The sequence below is a fragment of the Heterocephalus glaber genome, unplaced genomic scaffold (genome assembly GCF_053883595.1).
Source record: "Heterocephalus glaber isolate CG9 unplaced genomic scaffold, H.glaber_assembly_v1.0 deba00001613, whole genome shotgun sequence".
NCBI lineage: Eukaryota > Metazoa > Chordata > Mammalia > Rodentia > Bathyergidae > Heterocephalus > Heterocephalus glaber.
In genome coordinates this window covers 13182432-13206329 of record NW_028258384.1, presented here as the reverse complement: position 1 = coordinate 13206329, position 23898 = coordinate 13182432, and the positions used below count along the sequence as shown (strand labels likewise).

General features: G+C 34.1%; 1 protein-coding gene across 1 annotated transcript in view; it reads right to left on the bottom strand.

Moving 5' to 3' along the window:
* Positions 1 to 23898, bottom strand: part of Dach2 (dachshund family transcription factor 2) — a 764989-nt gene that overhangs the window by 409654 nt on the left and 331437 nt on the right. The window contains exon 3 of the mRNA XM_087196571.1: positions 3749 to 3861. Coding sequence (XP_087052697.1) covers positions 3749 to 3861 — 113 coding nt within the window. The remainder of the gene's footprint in view (positions 1 to 3748; positions 3862 to 23898) is intronic.

The following is a 23898-nucleotide window of genomic DNA, read 5'->3' as shown; positions in this document are numbered from 1 at the left end:
TCTTTAGCATCCAAACTAAATGAGTGAGAAAAGTAAATAAATCCATCATGTAAACCAGGGATACTGATTCCAATGAGGCTATGAAGATAGCTGGCATTATATCATACCATGAATGTGACATCACCCTACCAAGACTAGGCACACACTCACTTTGGCTCTGTCAATTCTGAATTGAGTTTTGTACTTACTATTACTCAATTGGAGCTGAATAGTTTCAATTACTCAGTGACTTGGATTACAGCTGACATTCTCAAAGATATTTTGTCAAAATGCAGCAAAAAGAAAAAATATCCAACTGAGGTCTCTACTACTTTTTAGGGAATGAACATTACAGGAGCTTTCTCTGAACTACTTTGTTATATCCTTGTAATCTGTCAGTGTACATCTCTCTCAGGCCAAATTCAACATCTGTCTCTTTGAAATACTTTATAAACTGAGGAATGAACAGCAGTCAGCTTTTGGGAAATTCAAAAGTTCCTACAATTAATACATCAATTCAGGGTGATACAGGACACTAACACTTCAGAGATGCAGAGAAGGATGGGGATAATATCCCCTTTTTTCTCCTTTATAGCTCAAAATATTTTACAGAGATACTAGAACATAAAATCTGTATGCATTAATATTCTGTCAGGAAAGTAAGATTCTAATTAAATAATAGAAATAGAAACATGAGATGAAAATGTCAGTAGTTCAAATATAAGCAAGCAAAATGCAATCAAACATCATGATTTTGGAATAAATAGGGATAAAATTGGGACAAATAGGGATAAAGCTGAGTGGAATTTGGAATATGGAAAAACTGACTCACAAATCAATTTTATTTTGGTGTTAAAATGTTTTCTTTGGAACAGATTAGAAGTTCAATATATATGTTCAATGAAAAGAATGAATGCATACATATGCATCTCTATATCAATTTATATGTAATTCCTATATGTCTACAGTTACATAGCAATAAAACATAAAATAATATTTGAAAACATTCTCAAAAATAGATTCTGTAGGACCAACCATTATGAATAGTTATCAATCATTGTTAATTAGTATGTTTATTCTTTTATAACAGATCTTGTGAAAGTGCTTTTAGGGAACTAAATAACCCTTAAGTATCTTAATACTACTACTCCTATGCACACATACACACACACACACACACACACAAACATACTTGACACACAAGCACTTCTTATTTATACATTTAATTTGCTGACTAAACTACTTTCATTAATAACAAAGACCTCAGAATAACCTCTGTATGAATTACCACAAAGTCTGCTCTAGTGGCATATGAATGAATGAGGTTTTGTTATTCTGGGGAAATATAATAAAAAAGAAATAAATGTCTTTGAAATTAACACAAAAGTATAAATTAGAAAAGAAAAGAAAATCAGATAGAAATGATTTTACTTTTATACTATATAAATAAAACAATATGGCATATACTGCATCTTTAAGGCTTTTCCTATCAAGTGCTATACAATGAAGGACCATTCTTATATAAAAACTATTTTTGTTGGTATTATTATTATTTGCAACTGCTGAGGCAAAGTATTTATAGGCAACACATAATAATATACAAAAAAACACAATATATAAAAAGAGATACTATGATCATTCTTTTTGGTACTTTTAGATCTCATTTTCAAATAATAAAAGGTAAAGAGCAACGATATGAACCAATGCACAACAAAATCCTTTTCTTAGGCAAACCAGGCAGTGTTCAAACATGCTTTACCATACATATGACATTGAAAGAGTAGGTACCAACAGCATTTTTTCAACGAATAATTTTCAGTTGTATGTAAATTTATATACAGATGTAAATTGTCATTTCTTACTTTACAAAAATACCCTGAGAAAGAAAAACCTGAGAAGGGAAAATATTTAAAAATATTTCAATAATCAGTAGGGGAGGAGGATAATTCTAAATCTTTGATAGACAACATTAAAAATATCAACTGAGTTTTTCAGAAGTAATGTGAAATTAATGACATTTAAGTTTGTAAAGCAAGTTAAATATGAAATTCACTGATATCTACATTGAAAATTGATTTTATCTAAATTATCTTTGCTATCAGCAGAGTGAAATTGTGTTTATTTCAAAATAGAACATAATCCCAAGATTATTTCTGCTTAATTTGATGAAACATTTTTCTTCTAAAATGTGACTATAGGTCTGTAAGTTATTCTTAGGCATGTGAAATGACCTCACGTACACTAAGGAGTGAAATTACTCTACAGCTTGCATATTCCTCCAACTTCTCTTCATTACTTTTGTTTTGACATATTCATATTTTCAACAGATATGCTCATAATTTTCCCCATTCAAGCACCTATCTATCTCTATCATCTCATTTTAAGGACAAGCAAAGAATGAAACTTTGAGTTTTGTCTCAATGGCATACTTAGTGGTAAATACAAATTGTTGAATTGACGGGCAAAGTTTGAATCCAAAGAGGATTTATTATCTTATAGTAGATGAGATATGTATGCCAAGTAAAGGCATGGGGATCTAGAGCTAAAATGACTTGGGTTTTAAACTCAGATCTGCCACTCATTTGCAGTATGAACTTCAGCAATTAATTTAAACTCACTGAGCCAAACATTGTTTACATGAAAACTGAAGATAATATCCACAGATTTACTACAATTATTAAATAAAGTGTATATTAAAACAATTAGCACCGGTGCCTGATACATAATAAGCATTAATTATACATTGGAGCTTTTCCTTGATAGATAAACTACTAATGTTTACTCAAGAGTGGATTAGCTACAAGGGAACTTTTAAATCTTGTCATCTTTCAAAACCTGAACATAGACTTGATTATTTATATGATATTTCTAGGCTATAGTTTATAAGTCAAAAATAGATTATCATTTATCAAGCACAAAGATACATTTTGGGGCAATTGTTACACCTTCTATATTTATTTATATGTACAGGAAATCATTCATTTCAGAATTTGTTTATAAATACTTAAATTCATCACATTCATTATCCTCCCCCAAAAGCCTGAGTCTGTATACAAGCCTGTATACAAGTTCTCCATTTTAATTAATGATAACATCACACAGCCTGTCATGCAAGTTACAAATGAATCATCCTAGACTCCACCTTGTCCACATATTCATCTAATCAATTATCAAATTGTTTAATTTTAATTACTATCAACTCTGGAACCTCTTTTCTATTGAATTTGCCTTAGTTCAGATTCTCAATATTTCTATTTCTATTGAGAGACTTTTTCAGGACAATGACTAGCTCCATTTTCTTCTTTTTTAATTATAATTCTTGTCTATTAAAGATGCATTTTTTTCTACTTTATAACCTATAGTAATAATTCAAACAACATCCATGGATGCCTAGAACCACTGAAAACAGAAAAAAGTATTACTGAGAGATATAAAGTAAACAAATGTTCTGCATCCTATAGGAAACTTTGAGATGATGCTACCTTGGCCAGTGGCCTCCATTCCTGCCCACAACGTACAAATATATACATACAAAAAGACCAACAAAGGAATTTTTAGAAAGGATATGAGTTTTAAAAATTAATGTCCATTTGATTTAAATCATTAGAGTAACAAAACTTGTTTTCATAAAGAATCAAAATATTCAATAATGTAACCTCTAGGAGAGCATGAAAAACTCTGAAGGACAAAGCAGTTAGATCAATATTAATTATTTCAAATGCTGGCCAGTGTGAAGAGAGAAAGCTGATCATCAGATGGATTTTATTACCTGTTGGAGTGATAAGTCCTGGTGATAAGAGGCCTGGAATTGCATGGGGCAAAAGGCAGGCATTCTCTTGCAACACTCCTAACGAACGCTTAGGGGGCCTGCCAGGCCTGGAACTGTGGAGAAATAGATAAAGATCAGGTAAAAATGCATGCATTTTAGAAATTCTATCACTTGTTACATTCATCTTTTAAATGTTTAGTTATCAAGAATGATGACTTTACATTAGACACTATGTATTTTCATGGATTATTAAAAGTCCAATACCTTTCATGAATTTTCCAACATAGTTATGGCAAACATTAAGTCAGAAGGGATTAATTTCTAGATTACACACCATTTATGGGCTAGCACCTTGCAATACAGTTCATCTGCTGTGAAAAACCTTCTGTTACCTCCTGTTCTTAAAGCTACACATGATTCCCAATATTAAAGTATGCTACTAAGATATGAGATGTACACTCACCAAATTAAGATTGTGCAGAATATAAAGTGATTAGTCTCTGCTCAGCATGCCAAAGGTGACGGTTAAAGAGTTGAGAGAAGTAGAACAAAATCTGATATTTATTAGCTCTTTTACAGATTTCAGGAATTCATGAGGAACAAAAGACTCACCTGCTGTAGTTTTTCTCCTATTTTTTTAAAAAAAAAAACAGGTTATGTCACCAGCAGTGCACTCTCTTGGAGTAACTGTACTAATGAAACTTGCTACCTTTGCAATCCAGGATGCCTTTCCCCCACCCCCAGATTTGGTGTGTTTTTTTTGTTTTTTTTTTTTGGTACCGGGAATCGAACTCGAGACCTTGCGCTTGCAAGGCAGGAGCCAGAACCACTGAGCTAAATCCCCAGCCCCAGATTTGTTGTTTTTAATTGATAAGATGAGGCTAAACTTAAAACACTACCTAACCTAATGCATTTGCACATTTTTAACTCTAGTACAGTTTATAAATTACAATTGCAAATGTTAATCCATATAATAATAATATAAAAAAATCAGCATCCATTGTCTCCAATTTGTACCTAATACAAGTCAAGAGTTCTGAAAGCACCATTCAGATGCCACCACCACAATGAAGAAACTTGTTATTACACATTAGAATCAAGCCATTCTTAAGTCACTCAATATATTAAAAAATTACTTTTTAATGTTGCCTAAGCAGCAAAAGATATATGTCTTCAAACAGACAACATTTCCAAAATTCACTTTTGATTCACGAAGAAATTTAAGTTGAACCACATTCTTTCAATTTTGCAGTAGTAAAGTGCTCCATTAATATAAGACAAACTCTGCTTTTAATTGCAGGCAACTTCTACCACCCTTACATAGAGGTGCTATTACGCAGTTCATTTTTCTTTACCTTATTAGTGTTGTTTTCTTCCACTGGACATAAATATTATATATCAATGTACCATAAAAATTACTTTTCTCATTTAATGTTTCAATTTTATAAACTGATTCTCCACTGTATAGTAATTTATTTTATTCAGTGTTGTTATCCACATTCCCTTCCCCACTTTTAAGGTTTTTTAACTCCTTCAAGGAATGGTGAAAGGACAAATTTCCTAAAGGATCTCAAGTTGACTACATAATATTCATCAGGGTATGTCCAGTCATTTGAAGAAGGCATAACATTTTGTTGAATAATCCTCACCCAAATCTACATTTTTCAAATGCTTCCTTGTATACTTTCATTTGTCAGATATCAGCCCTACTATATTTAAATCTATCTCATTATCTTTTTAACTTTCCCACTGTAAACATTTCAGTGCAGTTTGAATCATTATGATCATTGTCAGATAGGCTGCCTCCAGAAGTAAGCGGTCTGGTGTTCCTTCTACTCCGTATGATAAGCCAAGTGACTGCCAGCTGATAACAATATACTTTTATGGCTAGAGTTTAGTTCTGTTCCAAATTTCTTGTTCCGTCCTTACTATTCAAAACAGCTTTCTTCCAATAAGTCAAGTTAAATTTAGAGGACTTCAGAAACCTCTTAGTTTAATGGTTCAACTTTAAATTCCAACATTTGAAAAAATTGGTCAAGTCTCACTATTGAAGAGTTCCTGGATTATGTCAGAATGGCTTGATTATATCTACTGCATATGTTATAAACTCCAAAGGATCATATTCCTCATTCTAATATAATTATTAGTTAATAATTTTATGTTGTTAGTATAATTGCAAGTCTCCCCAACTAAAATCTAAACTCCATGAGGGTAATATGTCTGGTTTTGTCACTTAATTCTAAGCAATTTTCTTAATTTCCATCACAAAGGAAGGGGCACTAAATGGTAATTAAATCAATAAACATAGGTAGAAAATATGATTTCACTGTTTCTGTACTTTCCAAATATTCCTTAGACTGTTCTGTTCTCCTTGACAACATGAACAAAGAAGCGAATTCCATCATTTAATGATGAAGGAATCATTTTATAAAAGTTGGACTCCACAATTGTAGAAGTTTCAAAGTATGATCCATTCAAATCTGGATATATACAAAACTAAGGAGGGTTACAGATAGATGCTATTCCCTTGCATTGTTAAAGGCCCCAAAAGACTGAAGATTTGATGAAGATCTAAATGCTCCTGCAGTCACATGTATATGGTGACATTACTTCAATCACCTAGTAAACAAACATCCACTAGATGTCTGCTCAGTATGTGTCTGGCATAGTGCTTAGTATCAGTGACCCTGAGGTTAAAATGTAAGGTCAAAAAGGAAAAAGGCTTTTTGCATGTGTGTTTTTTTAATTGGTATATCAAGTTCTGCTCTTGAAAAGCTTGTGGCCTAGAGAGATACACGAGTTTGCTCTATTATTTAAAATTTCTCATTGATTCTTCAGTGAGTATACTTGTGTGATACCTACTTCCAAAATTGTCTAAATGTATCAGTGAGGAAAAAAACACTTAGATACTTTTGTTTTTCACTTTTGTGCAAAGACTTGGGTGTTTAGAGTACATTGATTGGAATTAATTTTATGGAAGTGATTTAAAATTAATAAAACTCAATATAAATATAAGAAAGTTTAATTCTTAGTTTTAGACTTCACAATCCTCTCTGGAAAGACATTCGAAACACTAAAGTTCCTGAATTTTATTTTCACAAACACAATCATGACAATATGATTTAAAAAAAAACTATAGAGGATTCTGTAGAAAATTAGGTGAGGTCATCCTTGATAGATGATCCTGCCATACACCCTATCTTTAAGAGCTTTATTAACATCAGGCAGATATTTACATGTTAATCAAAACTAATAAATATGTAGTGATTTAACTAGGAAACTTTTATTTAAAAGGCAATTGGCATAGGTTAAGACGTTCATCACTGCAGCATTCTGTTTCTAAAATATTGATTGCATTACTGATCTCGGTAAGACTTTATTTTACTGGGCACAAATAACCATGTAATTACTCCTTAATTGAATGATAATTGCTTTTTTGCAATTATTTGTTTTCATTTTAATTAACAGGCTATTTGTGCTCCATAAAATAAAACAGGCCTTTTTTTTTAAGTTTCCACTCAAGTAGCTCAGCTGATAAGTCACCCATGCATACTGTCAAGGGAACTTGTTAAAATATAGGGCAAATAATCTCATAAAATAACAATAATTTTCTTAAATAGTTCAGCTAAATCTTTGGGATCTTCTGTTTTATGAAATTAATATTAGATATAACATTTATATGTTATTTGTATTGAAATTATACCAGAGAATTCTGATTTTCTCTGGGTCCATCCAATGTTTAATATAATTTATTCTGATATGGCTTTCCCCTTCATTCTCTAAACATCTGTAAAAAAAAATGCCACAGTAAAAAAGAAAATTAAAATATATTTCAATAGTTCTTCATTCTTCTGCAATTGCACTGGATTGTCATCAGAGCATTATCTTCTAGCCTATAAGCTATATAGAACTGGCAGTTCTCTAATAGAGAAATTCGTTACATTTTTTGGTGTCAATAAGATGATACATTCTGTGATATACCTATTTCAAGTTGTAATAGACAAGCTAGCTGATATTTGATCATTAAGATTATGAATTTTCAATTAGATTTATTTTTGTTTCATGTCATCATCCATTTATGAATCAAGGAGTAAGCAAGTAAAGAAGATGAGCCGTTTTATTCTTCCAAAAAAGGAAGTCCAGTTAATAAAATGAATTAATGATGGCATAGCCTTCAAATTATTTGATATAAATCATATGAACAGTAATTTAGTGAAGAACCACAAGTCATTTCATCCCCATCAATGAAAATTTGTCTTACTATCCCTTAAAGAAATATATAACATTCTGGGACAGACTAAGTAAATTGCTGAGGATATAGCAACACTTAAATGTAGTATTAGCAGCAACTTGTAAATCCCACTGCAATTCCTTTCCTGAAGTGGGAGCTATTAACAATGACCTGGGGTTCACTATTAACTTTGGAGAGCTATCATTGATATTTCAAATCCCTTGAGATAGTAACTGAATGTGTCATTTTTAACCTTACCTTACAAATGAGAAAAGCAAGAATGATTTTAGCTTTAAAGGTGCTGTTTACCTGCCTGTGAGAGCACTGCTCTGACTTCTAATTTGCTTGCTAAATTAAATAAAAATCTTTTTGTCAGAACACAAAGACTTTTAATTGAATTGAGTATTAATAACAATCTTTTAGGTCTGACATTTATTACACAATTTCAAGGATCCCAATAGTAGTTAAACTCTACCTGACCTTTCAGTGTCTATGAAGAGAAACTAACTCTGACCTGACAGCAACCTGAATCCATCTTTTCTCAGCAATACCAAACTGATCACTTATTGCACTGGATTATATTCCCCACCAGATCAAATGCAACAGCAACTAAATCAACATCTAGGAAAAAGTTCAAGCATGAGAAGTGGGCAACTAACATTAATCATATATAAAATTGTTCAATTTGATAAATGAAACCTGGTCACTATGGTAACTTTCATATAATGGCAATTATGTTAAAATGGGTGTCAATCAGTCCTTTACTCATGGGAACTTACAGTATGGTTCATCGTGTCTCTAAGAGTTATCAATACAAGGAACAGCAACAACAATAAAAAGACAATGGAATAAAGATCATTTAAGTGATATTACTATTTATTCCTTTTGTCAGAACTTAAAAACATATTCAAAACTTAAATGCAAATAGAGTAAAAATAACAACGGCAGCATATTTTTAGAATTAAGGAAGTTAAAGAAATTATCTTTGATATAAATATGTTAAGGGGATGAAGGAAAATCTGCACTTTAAATGACTAATGCATTAGAATAGCAAAGTTTAAGTAGAAAAACCCATGTTTATACATCAATCTTACAATTCAAATAGATTGAACTATTCATAGCTATTATTTGAAATTGTAATGTTTCATTCCCTTGCTAATAGGAAATATCTTTTAAACTTCAACCAAATAGAAAATCTTGTGGCATAGAAAATGTAAGGTTGTCTATTCACTTGGTAGAAAGTATTACTGTGAGACTGTTTTATACATCACTTACTTGACTCTGTTCCTTTCTCTAAATGTAATGTGCTCTAGTCCTGGTTCTAGCACTGTTAAACAAGCTTTTTTGTCTTAAATTGAATTTTTTTTGAGACAGGGTCTCACTTTGTAGTTCAGGCTGGCCCTGACCTCACTATGTAGTCCAGGCCAGCCTCAAACTTGCGGCAATCCTCCTGCCTCAGCCTCTTGAGTGCTGAGATTACAAGAGTGTACCACCATACCCAGCCAAATTGACTGAATTTTTAAAAAATCTTAGTATAATTATCAAGGGTTGTATAACAGTAATGGTAGTGTGTGGCTTGAATCTTTAGCAGTCTCTTCCCCTTTTTCTTGTATAATTCCTATTAACATCAGTAGAGTCAATTCCTATTAAAATCAGTAGAGTATAATTCCTATTAACAATGCACCATAAGAAATCTTACAGTAAATCAAAATAAATAAACTGCTTTCTGTCATGTATCACATTACTGTCAATACAACATTTGTAAAATAAAGGCATTATTGAGTTTACACAGCATATCAGTGTGGAAAACTACTGATATTAAGACAATAGACAAGAAGTTAACACTGACAGTTGCATATATGCCACTTGTATTTCAAATTCAGCATATGCATCCTCAAATCTGTAATGTTCTAGTTTGCCAGAACGATGAAATTTTTGACTCGTCTTCTCCTTTCATTTTCAATCTCCAATATTTTTAGGCCATTGTAATATGTGTTACAACATTTTACCTTTCTCCATTCCTAGTTTAGACAAACTATTTCAGGTCTTCACCTTTTCATACACCAGTTACCTGTAACAGATTGCTAAACTGTGTTCTAAATCATTCTAAGAATTTTGTTGAAATATCACTTTCAGTACATCTTCTGTTTCAGAACTTTTAATGCTTCCTGACTGCATATAAAATAAAGCCTAAATGCCTTAATCTGGCAAGATGTCCAATATGACTTCTTCAACTTTTCTCTAATTATTTATTTTTTCCCCCCAGTACTGGGGATCAAACCCAGGATCTTGCACTTCCGAGGCAGAGCATCCCACCACTGAGTTACATCCCCAGCACTCTAATTATTTCTTAAATGACACTTCCACTCCACCTGGATTATTCACCATATTCTAAGAATAATATCTTTTGGTAATACAAAATATTTATTGAACACTCACAATCGCCAGATACTGTATTAAATGTTTTGTATGACATTTCTCATTTAATTATTTTTCCCTTTTATTTCCATACTGTTAATTTTTTTTAGTACATGTTGACTCTGCATGAAGTTTACATTCATCATGTGGGGTAAGTAGATATACATATCACACTGTATTTCTTTCTTTTAAGCATAGTATTTGACCCTAGAGCCCATTCACAATGAAACATAACAAAATAATATTAGAGTTCTTGCCACAATGTTTTATTAAGCTCCACTGCATTGGGAAGGCTTCTGTATAATCTGTTGTAACTGCTGCTCCCCCCTCCAAAAGAAAAAAGATAAAGACCAACTGTCTTTTACTTTGTATCATCATACAGCTATGTTTAAGAGTTATTGTAAAGAACACTTTTGTACTAGCATTAGAAAGCCTATTACAACTAGCCAAAATACTGTTTACCATGTAAGACAAATGAAGTCCTATCAGCAATTGTCAGTCCTTGTATAATCCCATTAGGATCTCAATAGTTAACACTTCTAGTTCTATTTAATCATAAAAAGCATCAGTATTGTATACATATTACATTTTAGGAGATATAAAAAGTTTATACCAATTCCTTTTGAAAGCTGATCATTATTCATATTAATGCATAACTATGCAGTAATTGAATGCATTGCATTCAGTTGATGAATAGAAACATCCTTTTAAAAATTTGTAATACATATTTGCAGTACATGAAGTTTACATTCATCTTGTGGAGTGGGGTACGTGGAAATGATACACTTTGTTTCTTTCTTAAATCCACTTCCCCTTCCCACACACCTTCCCTCTTTCTCTAAATCTTTTACCCCATTTTCACTCTTGTAATTAATATTCTTAGCTCATGTTTATGAGATATAATATTTACATTGATTGAGGCTATTAGGTTCGTATACCAGGCATATTTTAATTCTACTTACTTCCTCTCCTTCTCTCCCCCTGCCCTTAGTCTCCTGGACACTTTCTCATTTGCAAGAGATCTATCCCCTTGTCTCCTTTCATCCATTCTTTTCTATTCTCCCTGTACCTTACCTTACTCAAATGAGAACGATCATATGGTATTTAAGTTTGCATGACTGATTTATTTCACTCAACATTATATTTTCCACATGCATCCATTTTCCTACAAAAGTCTCAAATTTATCCTTCTTTATAGGATAAATGTAGTATTCACTATGTATATGTATCACATTTTCTTTATCCATTCATCTATTGATGAATATAGCAGAAAGAACAATCTTTCCAAACCAAAATTGAGGATGGAAATGATAAAGATTAGAGTAGAAATCAATGAAATTGAGACTGAAAAACAGTACAAAGCAGCAATGAATTTGTCATTTAAGTTTTGAATAGTTTGGTCAGCTCTCCCAATTTTTGTTTCCTTCATATTCACATTGGGCATTCTGAGTGATAATTCCACAAACTTTTGGTCATTTCCTCCTAAACTTGCCAAGTTTATTCATATCTTCATTAAACTTTTCATACAACTCCACTACTTGTTATTTACTTTCCTCTCCACTTGTCCTCCCTTGATATGCCTTAGGAAAGAATCTTGGGGGCCTTCCGTTGCCTCGCTTTCCTATGATTATGTGTATATGAATATCTGTCTTTTATCTTTTTTTATTCTTCCACTTTTTCCCTTTTTCAGTACTGTGGGTTTGGTTCTGATGGGATGGGGAGAGCTTGCACTTTATATGAAGGTTTTTAGTAAAATGTGGCCTCCCCATGATATTTTTTCAGCTTTACATGTGCAGAGGTAGTATCCAATCCATCAATTAATTCATTTAAGTGGCTCAGACTCTGTCCCCATGTTTTGCAGAAAGAATTACTTCTGCTTACAACAGCATTAATAGATCCTATCATAAATCATTCATGAAAGATATATCTATCATTTGCACTTTCACTCTTTATCTATACTTTAGGCAGAGTATGATTATTTATTGTTAGCAGTTGTTCTGCAATTCTGCCACAGAAGTGAAGGGAAGACATTCAAAACTTGTTGAAAGAGGAGTGTATGTCAGTAAGGGGAGAGACAGGTAGGGGTGAGGGTGGTAGATTATATAAGAAATTTTGATATGGCATCAGATTCTGTTGGAGTACTTTTATTTGGGTTGTAGGGTTAGTTTTGAGGATTTTTAGAAGATATTTGTGGGGCAAGGATGAGATATAGGTGGAGGGAGGTGAACTTTGTGATTGAGGAAAGCAATGTGGCTGTCAGCACCTGTTTATAAGTTTGTATGCCTGTAAAGTGGCAAAGAGGTATGGGAGGATAGGGGCCTACATAAGATATGGAAAAGCCAAAGGAGTAGGATTGGGTGAATGGGGGGGTAGTAGGGAAGAAGAAAGGAAGGACTGAGAAACAGCAGAATACAGCAAAATAAAAACTTGAGGAATTTATATACTGGGGAAAAGAATTAAGAAATAAGATAATAGTGTTGCTACAGGAGCAAGCTTAACATGAAGAAAGTAGATAGGGAGACGAAAAGAGAGAACCTAGCCACCAACTATATCAAAGCAAATAGAAAAAAAATAAACAAAAAGCAAATAAACACCAAAAATTAAAAACAAAAAAACAAAACAAAAGCAAAACCCAGAAGATATCCAATGTGAACTCAGTTTAAATACTCAACAAGGGAATGTTTATGTGATTCACATGTAACCTCTTTCCCTGAAAGCCTGCAGGTTCATGCCCTTCCCTTCTTGCATTATTGCAGCATGATTTTATGCAGCCACACCAATATCAGCTCTAATCTTTTCACTGAAAATGTGAAGTTAATGAGGTCTTAGGACTTCATTCCACCAGCTTGCAGGTACGTAGGCAGAGACTAATGCTGACCTAGTTCTTTGATTAGGAGCTCTTCTCTTCCCCCTCCCCAGGTATGATGGTGGTGTCAGGAGGCAGATTCATGGGCAACTAAGGGACCAATACTGGGGTGAGCACAAGTACATTCTCCAGTGGGCATCCTCAGGGAACTGCAATTGTTTTCACAGAGTGGCTGGTGATTCTGAGAGAGACGACAGTGACTGGAGTAGAACTGCTCAAGCTCCTCACAGAAGTCTGCAGATTCCCCCTGGGCTTCTGTGCTAGCGGTTGGAGACCACAGTTGCTGCTTCTCTGCCCAGGGTGTGGGTAGGATTATTAAGCCATCAGTGAGCACAGGTGGGGATTCTGTAAGCTACTATTCCTTCTTAACTACTATGCCAAAAAGCCTGAGTCTGCACAATCTCTTTTTTTGTCTCAGTTGCAATCTGGTTGCAGGTGACAACCTGCATTCTCTGCAGCTGGGAATATGCTGTGGAGATGGGTACACTGCTGGCGTGCAAGGCAGGAACACAGTTGACTTGGGCTGCGGTTGGGACTGGCACCCATGACCCTAGAGGTCCAGCAAAAATGTGGGAGTCATGCTATGCGGTTTGGGCACACTGTGTACATTTCATTTCACCTATGGATTCACCAGCTGGTGCCAGTCAATCTGTGGGCCCTTGCTTGTGATCGTTGAGTACTCTGGTCAATCAAGCTATTTAGGTGAATGTGGAGGGCTGTGTGTGTATGCCTGTGAATCGTCTGCCATTCTTGGCAGGCAGGCTCATGAGCTGGGCAGATCTTGCTAGGACATCCTTCCCTGTATCCTCTCTGTGGCCTGAGTCTGGCAGTAGGAGGGGCTTAGCTGCCCACAGTATGCACTAGAGCAGAGTATGCAAAAATGCTGCTTTCCTCAGTGTTTGGTGTGTGCGGAGCTATGTGAAGGGGCTGGTGAACACAAACACTACCCAATGAATCTGGTCTCTACAGTGCTAGATTGGACTCTCAAACTTTTTGCCTATCAAAATGGCTTCTCCTGGAGGAGCCGGCAGTGGGGGTGGGCTAACTCACTACAGCAGCACCACTTCCCCTTTTCAATTTTTTTTTACTTAATCTACATATGTCTTGTTCTTAATAGTTTTCTGTTTCAGGGCGAGAGACTTTCCCATCTTCTGAATACATTTTTTCTCCGTGAATCCTTCCAGTCTTCTCCAGTGTGATTCCTCCTTTAGTCAAACATTTTGAATCTCCACAAAAGTCTGTTTTCTTGTTGATTTAAAATTCTATAAAATTTTTCTCTTCAACAATAAAAATCAGCAACTCATACTAAAATAGAAGCACATTAATATTAAGTGCAGTATGTTGAAAAGTATGGTAAGGTAAAAGTGAGTTCTAATGCCATCTGAAGTAGGTAGAATTATTGTAGACAGCTAAGTTAATTAGAAATGTTATAAGGCAGTTAGGCAAGGCTGGGCCCTCAACACAAAAAAGCAATTGTGACTGGAGGCACATTCACTGAAGCCCAAGCTTCAAGAAAAAGAAGAATGACTACACTCACATACTACCTCTAGGGAAGAACAGCAGTGGTATTCTAAATAGGCATCAATCACCTTGGGTGGGCCCCCAAAACCTCCCTAACCCATTCCTTCCCAGAAAAATCTTTCTTTGTTCTGTGTACACTTGCTAGGTGACTTGCTTCCCCATTTGATCCCCATTTAATTGATATTACCTAGGTGACTATACTTATTGTAATCTTATTTGTTGACCACAATTTTGTCCCCCACTGAACCCACCTCACCTCATGGCCTTGCTCAATAAAACACCCTTGAAAAGCAGGGTGGTTGGCCAGTCCACTTTCTACGTCCCTTTCTGTCTCTTTCTTAGGAACTATCTATCTTTCAATAAATTTTTCCTACTCTTAACCTCCCTTGTTCTTAGAATTCTTCGATTTTAGAGAACATGAATTTGGCATTTCAGACATCTAGAAGGTTGAGAGTTATAATATTTCCCTTATGTTATTTGGAAGTCCATGTATCATATACCTTATATCAGAATTCAAAATTATCCTTCACCTCAAGATTTTTAGCACTAATTACTAGAACTCCAAATATGATTGCACATGATGTTCTGGTAACTATTCATATGACTGAATTAATTAAAAAGATATTATACAAAAAATTCTAATGACACAAGCTCCCCCAAAATGGATAAGAAATCAGAAAATGTAGAAGTAGGGGTTTCAAGATAAGGGGGCATGTGTCAAGGAATGCCAGTGGCTTTTAGAAGCTAAGAGAATCCTTGAGCTGACAGCCAGCAAGGAAACCATTACAATCATATTATAATTGCAAACTAGATTCTGCCAGTAACTTCAATGAACATGTGAAGTTATTCTGCCAATAACTTCAATAGTTTAAATTGCTCCTTTTTTACAGATGTGCAATCTGAGTTGAAGTCCAGTGATACATTCATAATGCCATTGTAGTTATTTTTCCTTATAGCACCTCAAAATAAAGCCAAATCCCCAGCATCATCCCACCTATGCAGGGAACTCCTTGGAAAAACACCTAAACATGCTTGCTGGCTTGCTATGGTTTAGAGAACTGCTGAGAATTTTGCTAATCTTGCCAACACTGTTCCTTCAGAAAATTCTGAATTAACCCTAAATTTAGGTTTTGATCATTCTCAGTTGTGGTCATGGAGTAGTCCCTACTCAGCCACGGACCTGGGGAGTGATTCATCCACCTGAGTCCATGTGACAGGCTTACCAATTTCTGTCCTCAGCATATCCTTCTAATCCCCCCCATATGTGGACTGAGAATAGTTCTGCCTGTTGGATATCTGGAGGGAGGCACACTCAGAAATAACACCCTCCCCACAATCATGTTGTAGATCTTAAAACAGATTTTCAGAAATGGCTTCAGCCCTTCTTACAAATCTGACATTTGGAACTATTCAACATGGAACTCACAGAAGGATACAGCTACCTGTGACCACAAAAGACAGATAGATTTTGCTTTCAGTGGTGGACCAAAAACAAATATGTGCCTCAGTTTCTGCTCATCATAATCATGGATACTCTAAATATAAATAGTATAAGCTAACCCAAGGACTCATGCAGAAATCCAGTATGAGCCCTCCCAAAGATATACAGGAAATCACACCCAATAATTCACCATATAATAGGCCTACTATCTGATAATCCTGCAGCAGTCCTGAATCATAGTAGAAGCCCTTCAGTAGATTCCAACATGAGCTGAATCACCCATGAAGGACAGGCCTTTGAAGCACTCTCTAGTACTCCAATGGTACAGCAGTCACAGGCTTAGGAACCACAACTGACAATCTGCTCAGAATTCCTGGAAAGGCCTACTGTGAAGAGAAGTCACAGTAAAAGTTAGAATGCAAAAACTATGATAAATACCTACATCATCAAACCACAGATATCAACACAGATCTACAAGAACACTGGGGAAATATGACTTTGCCAAATGACAAAATTATGGTGCCAGTGACTATGCTAAGGAAATGGAGACGAACACTATACCTAAAAAAGGATTCAAAATAATTATTTTAAAGAAGCTCAACAAATATCAAGAAAATACAGGTAAACAAGAAATTTGGAAAGCAAATTTAATCCAGAGATTTAAGAAAAAAAAAATCAACCAAATCTTGGAGATAAAAATACAATGAAAATAAAAGCAATCTAGAGAACCAACAGAAGAATAGATCAAGTACAATAAACAATGAAATTGAAAAAAGTTATCAAAAATGCACCAAGAACAAAAAAGAAAAGAGAATGTACAGGAATGGATAAAGCTTGCAAGATTTCTGAAAACAATATCAAAAGAGTAAATATTGCCATCAGCATTCAAGAGGTAGCAGACAAAGATTGAAAGGTAAAAGCTCACTTAAAGACATAATAGCAGAACATTTTCCAAATCTGAAGAATTATGTAATTTGATATCACCAATCAGATTCTATACAAATATGGGAAACCCAAGACATATTACAGCCAAACTTTCAAAAAACAAGGAGAAAATCCTAAAACCAGCAAAATAAGAGAGACGTGTACCATATAAGGGAGTTCTAATGCATATAGCTGCAAATTTCTCTTTAGGAACATTAATAGGCCAGAAGGGAATAAATTGTATTTTGAAAGTGCTGAAGGAAAAAAATTCCAATCAAAAATATCATATCAAGCAATGTTATCCTTAAGAAAAAAAGGAGATAACAACTTTTCCAGAGAAACAAAAACTGAGTGAGTTCATCACCACCATAACTGTCTTACAAGAAAGATAGAGGTAAAAGAAAAAGAAAAGAGGAAATAACAGAAAAAAACTTTAAAGGTATAAATCTTATCGGTAAAAATAAATGCACAATTAAATCAGAATGATGAAAATTATTGTATGGATAAAACATTTATATATTTAGCATGAATACTAATATAAAATATTAAAATAATTTAAGGGAAATGCAATATGAAAAGACAAAACAGGATATCAAAAATTCAAATTGTAAGATGAATTAACTCATCAAAGTTAATTTGTTGTCAGATAAAAGTAATCTCTTGAGATGGCATGATGGGTGATAGAGGCACTATACAAAGAGCTAATGTAACAGGTGTATAGCTGAGTATGGGTAAGTTATTGTGGAAGAACAATGGAAATCAGCAGGAAAATAACAGAAATGTTGTAAGATCCAGAGATCTAAAACAGCAGCATAAGAAGAGAAACAAAATATCATAGTACCTGCTACCCCATCTCTTCAGCCCAAGGAGGAAGAGTCTTCCCTATACAGTGATAAAGGTCAAAGAGAAAGTCCTGGCAAACCCTATCAGCACAGATCCTAGAAATCCTAGATGTTGGAAAGATCCACAGGCTTATAGCATACATAGACAAGAAACATAAAATTGACACAGTAGGCTCATTTTGTAAAAGAAACTCACATAATCCCCCAGGAAGCCCCCAGAGTACTGTTGCCCATTAATATTTTGTGAGTGGACATATAGTTTGTATTTAAACTGGTCTACAGGTTAGAAACACCTACGTATTCCAATCTCTGAGACTGTACAGCCATTTTACTGCACTGGCTCAACCAGTAACTGCTCATGAACCAAATTTGACTCAGTGGAGGGACTGACACAAACCCATTCATGACACTGCTTTCATTGTAAGGGAATGAATTTTTGCTATGTAGGTGAACAGAGAGCACCAACCTCAGGAACTGAGGGGCTGGGGAGCCTGGTGTTTGAGACTAAGGACATGGCCAGTCACATATGGTTTCACACCAGTGCCAAGACTGAAGACAGTTACATAGTTCATGTCACCTCTCACCCAGTGTCACTAGTAGGACAGGGAAAAAACTCTTATCCTACTGGCCTCCTACCCACAAAGGCATTCTGGGGTAGTCTTGAGCAAAGCCACTATGACTCCAAATTCCACCCCACCTGTAGGGAGCACAGTGTAGGGAGGTCCAGAGAGAAACTTTTGCCTGTCCGTGACCATAATCTATTCTTGCTCACTCTCATGAACCCTTAAGTTGAGAGGAATTGGAACCAGCTCCAACTATGATCTGGTCCTGTGTAATTCTAGGAACTACTGTTAGAAAATCAGGGATAAATCCCAGGCTATGACCCTGTCCACAGAAATGGCTAGCGAAGAACTGATGTCCCACTCAGGACAGAAATGACCACAGCGATAGCAGAATGGAACACTGCAACTAATGCCTAAAGACATTTTAGATATTTATCTTATAACCAGGCAGCTAGTAAGAGACAGGGCCTAAGGTAGAGTCAGCTGGTTAGAAAAAAAGCACCACTTAGTCTTTTTATACAACCTCATATGCCCAGGACATCCCCTGAGAAATGGGGAAAAGTGAAAAAGTAAAAATTATAACACTGCAGCTTTAATGAGTCTGTCCCTCTGGAAACATTTATGTAAAAAGCAGTTGTGGTTATTAAAGGAGCACTTTCCCTATAGTGTCTCTATTACAGAGGACTCCAAGAAATCAACAAGTGTTAGGGGACCTGTGCTGCGGTGATAGCGTTTTCAAAGATTATAGCACTAAGTCCAACATTCTTCTGAGGATATTTCTTAAAACAGTCCTTTCTTTCCTGGGTGTAAAAGAGACAAGGCCTCAAACTTAATTTTATAATAAGGAGGGATATCAAATAAAGATTCAATCTAACAATCTATAGCTCCTTTCTCTTTCCCCCTCTGACTCTTTGGTTATAAATTCTATAGTGTTAACTAAGGCAAAAAAAAACCCCTCAGAGTAGCTTAAAATATTACAGAAAATACTGTTATGACTTGCATGAAAAAAGGAGTACTAATTGATTAGCCCTAGGGAAAGTTCTGACTGACTAGTCTATAGTTATAGATGTAATACTACAGAAAAGCTTACTATAATTTAGCATTGCCAATACATTTAAAAGTGCACTCTAATGTAATTATTTTATGTATTCTATATGTTTTCTTGTCCATTAATCTGTCTGTTAATCTGTTTTAATAGCTGTTTAAAGTACCTGCACTGTTTCATTAAAGATTTTTTGTGCTCATATCAAAATTCATTTTTATTTTTTGTTTTTGTCTTTAGAAATTTCTGGCTCCACTGGGATTTTCCATGAAAAACTGGTTGTACAGGTTTTCAGTGGTAGCCAAATTTACATAAAACATTACAGATTAGGGGTTTATAGGCTCAAGGCTTACATGGAGCTTGTAGATGAAAAATTTTAGGTTTGGTAACATAAAGGCTATATATGATTAGGTTAATGTGTGTGTTTCTGTGTGTTACCCTTCAGGTATATGTTCTATTTAAGTTGGCTTATAGATCAATATAAATTTATGATATTAGCTCAAGTTCATTTTGTTCACATGGCTTAACTGAGCTATTTTAAATTGGTTGGTGACATAAGAGTAAAGATCTCCTTAAATTTGGTGACATGTTTTCATTCAGGTTGTTAGCCAATCAAAACAATATTTATTGAAAAATTAATTTTATAAGTGCAATGCCCATCATTTTCTGTGGACAATAACTTAACAGTTTTTCTTTGGTTACAGATAATATCTTAAAATGAGGTGGGTTTGTATATCCATGGCTGTTTCACTGCTATCAACACTTTAATGCAAGTTCTACTCTCTGTCACTCCAGCATCTTATCATGCACTGTAGGCAAAACTAGGTATGAGCATCACAGAGTGGGTACTGTGATTCTTGAACCCACTTTTCTCCTATAAAGCATGTGAGCCTACATCACTATCTAGTTACAGAGCAAGTACTTCAGTTTCCTTAGTATTACTGGAGAAGCCCGTTCCAGAGGCCTACACTAGCAACAGAGCCAATACAAACAGTACCTGAAGAAACTTCCATCATCCAGTAGAGACCACTGTTCATATCCAAGAATAGCCACTCCGGGTGAACACTGTACACTCTGCTATCCATACCACACTTGCCTGAATGGGGAGCATCCTGACTGTTTTATGACCTGCAGAGACAGTGGATTTCTTCAACTCCAATATGGTGTGTACTTTGCTTAAACTCGCTTACAAGAACCAAAATACTACAGAGTTTACAAAATTGTTCCCATCTGGAAGTAACCTCAACATTGAATAATGTACCAATACCCCAAGACACTTCTTCAGGAGAAACCTGCTTACTAAGAATACCATTCCATAAAATTGGTAAAGATAGCCATTATATCTGATATGCAAACAAAAACATAACTACACAAGTAATATGAAAAGCAAGGGTACTATGACAGCCTGATAAGATTATAACTTGCTAGCAACAGATTTCAAAGATAGGAAAATAAAAGAAATATCTGATAAAGAATTCAAAAGAATGATTTTTTAGAAAGCTCAAAGGCAGCCAAAAGAATGCAGACAAATAGTTAAATGAAACAAGACAATGAAGGATATGAATGAGAAATGGGCCAAAAAGATAGAGAATATGAAAAAAACACAAATATAAATCTTGGAAATGAAGAGCTCAATAAGTCAAATAAAAAATTAAGTTTAAAACTTCAACAACAGACTAAAGTAGCAAAAAAGATACAAGAGCTTGAAGAAAAAAACTAAACATATTACAAAAAATGAACACTAAAGTCCTATATCCCTAATGAATGTAGTTTCAAAAATCCTCAACAAAACACTACAAATCAAATTCAACAGCACATTAAACACATCATGTATTAGCTGGCCTGGCCATATAATTCAGTGGTAGACCACTTGCCTAGCATATGCGAGGACCTAAGTTTGATCCTCACCACTGCAAAACAAAACAAAAATAAAAACAAACAAAAAAATCGTTCACTGTGATCAAGTGAGATTCGTCCAAAGAATATAATGACAGTTTATATTTTAAAAGGGTTAATATCCAAGGTATATAAGGACCTCAACTGAACAGCAAGAAAACAAATAGCCCTATTAAAATAAGTAAAAATTCTGAATAGATATTTCTCAAAGGAAGACATGCAAATGACCAACAGATATGTGAAAAATGCTCAACATTACTAATCATCAGAAAAATGAAAATCAATACTACAAGGATATATCACTTCATTTTTGTTAGGATGGCTATTAAGAAAAAGGTTAAAGATAACAGATATTGGTAAGGATATCTAGAAAAGGGAATACTCTTAAGCTACTGGTGGCAATATAAATTAATATGGCCACAAAAATGTATGAATTCCCTCAAAATATTAAAAATATAAGTATAATATGATCTAGCAATCCCACTATTGTGTATAAATAAACAAATGAAATCAATACTTCAAAAATTTATCTGTACTTGTTATGCTTATTTCAATACTGTTCAAAATAGATAAGATATGGAATCAACCTAAGTGTCTAACAATGGATGAATAATAAAATTTGGTGTGTATACACAAAATGGAATACTATTCTGTCATCTATAAGAACAAAACTCTCTCATTTGTTAAAACACAGACAAATCTGAAGAATATTATGTCAAGTGAATTTGGCCAGGTACAAAAAAATAATAATTGCATAATCTTACTCACATTTGCAATCTGGAAAAAAAAAAGTTGATTTGACAAAAGTAGACTGTAGAATGGGGAGAGAGGTAAGGAAAAGTGGATGATAAAAGTAATTAAGGTATATTATGTAAATGTATCAAACTTCTCACAAGGAATGGAACCATTATATATTACACACATATACTAACAAAGATGAATAAAATAAAATGAAAAAATGTAGAATGATAGTTAACTGAAGCTGAGGTGGTTATATGGCTGGGAAAAATAAGGTAATATTGGTTATAGGATATATAATTACAGTTTAATAGGAGAATTTTAATATGTGTTCAGAGTAGGCAAATATGGAGAGATAGAAAATAGATAAATTGTTATCAGAAGTAAAGGAACGGGAGTGAGAGAGTAGTTGAGAGGAGAAAGAAATGGAGAGTGGCTATTAATGGTTATGGAATTTGTTTTTAATTTATTATAATGCCTTAAAATTGTGTTGAAGGCTGTGCAATTGTGTGATTATGCAAATACTTATTGGATTGTGCATTTTAAATGAGCTAACTGTATGACATGTGAATTATATATCAATAATTTTTTTAAAAGCAGAACATTTTAGATAATAGCAGCTCACTGGGAAATAGGGAAGTTAAGTTCTAATCCTCTTTTTTGCTTATTATTGCTTAATTATGAATAAGTTGCTAAACTTTAATAAGTGAGTATGAAAATCTTTAAGGTTGCCATGAAAGTGGATATTTTTATGAGTAACTAGATGTTGCAAAATAAAAAGTTGTAAAGCACTCTTGCATAATCATGTGAATATAAGTCACACTTCTAAGAAATAGTGAAGATGGTACATTATGTAAGTGTTATACTGCAATTTTAAAATAACTAAAATGGTTATTTTATTTCCCCTCCCTCACTTTCATTTTGAAGTCACATAAATTTGGCCAGATTCAAATTGTACAAGTAAATATTGAGACTGAGATAGTGCAGACCAGACAACTGAATCTAACACACCTAAAAAGTCATTTTTCTTTCTAAAACACAATTATGCAATGAATTCAGTTTGTGACCCTGAGAAACTCAACCTTTGTATGCTACACTTTCATCTTCTGCTAAATAGGTACCAAAATTCTTTGGCTCAAAATTTTTTGAGGACTTGTTATCTCATCTCTCTAAAATCTTCAATTCTAAAACAATATGCCAAATTAGAAATAGCCAATAGGTGAGTCTTTAAAGAGAATTTCCAATACAAATAGATTTTATTTTTATACAGTTGTTATGGCACCAGTCAATTTCCTAGATAATATTTTACACTGATGTTCTTAAAAGTGTGTTTTTGTTTATTTTTGCTTTTCCAAGTCAATGACAGTATCACTTTCAGTTATTTAGTTCTTTAAAGTCTTACACATTACTACCTTCTCTAAGCAAATAAATTGACTAAAGTCCCATACCTGACACAATTATTTTTTTTATTTTATTCTAGATTTCAATGACCTAATATGAACAAATTATTCTCATAAAAGACAACTTTTTCCTGAAAATATGATATTTTTTCTCATACAACTTACATCTTTTGTTTAGCCATACAAACTTTAAAAGTATATAATTTTCTTATTTAAGCATTTGGTTTTAAAAGTTCCCTAATAAATGGCTTCGGCTCTTATAAAATAT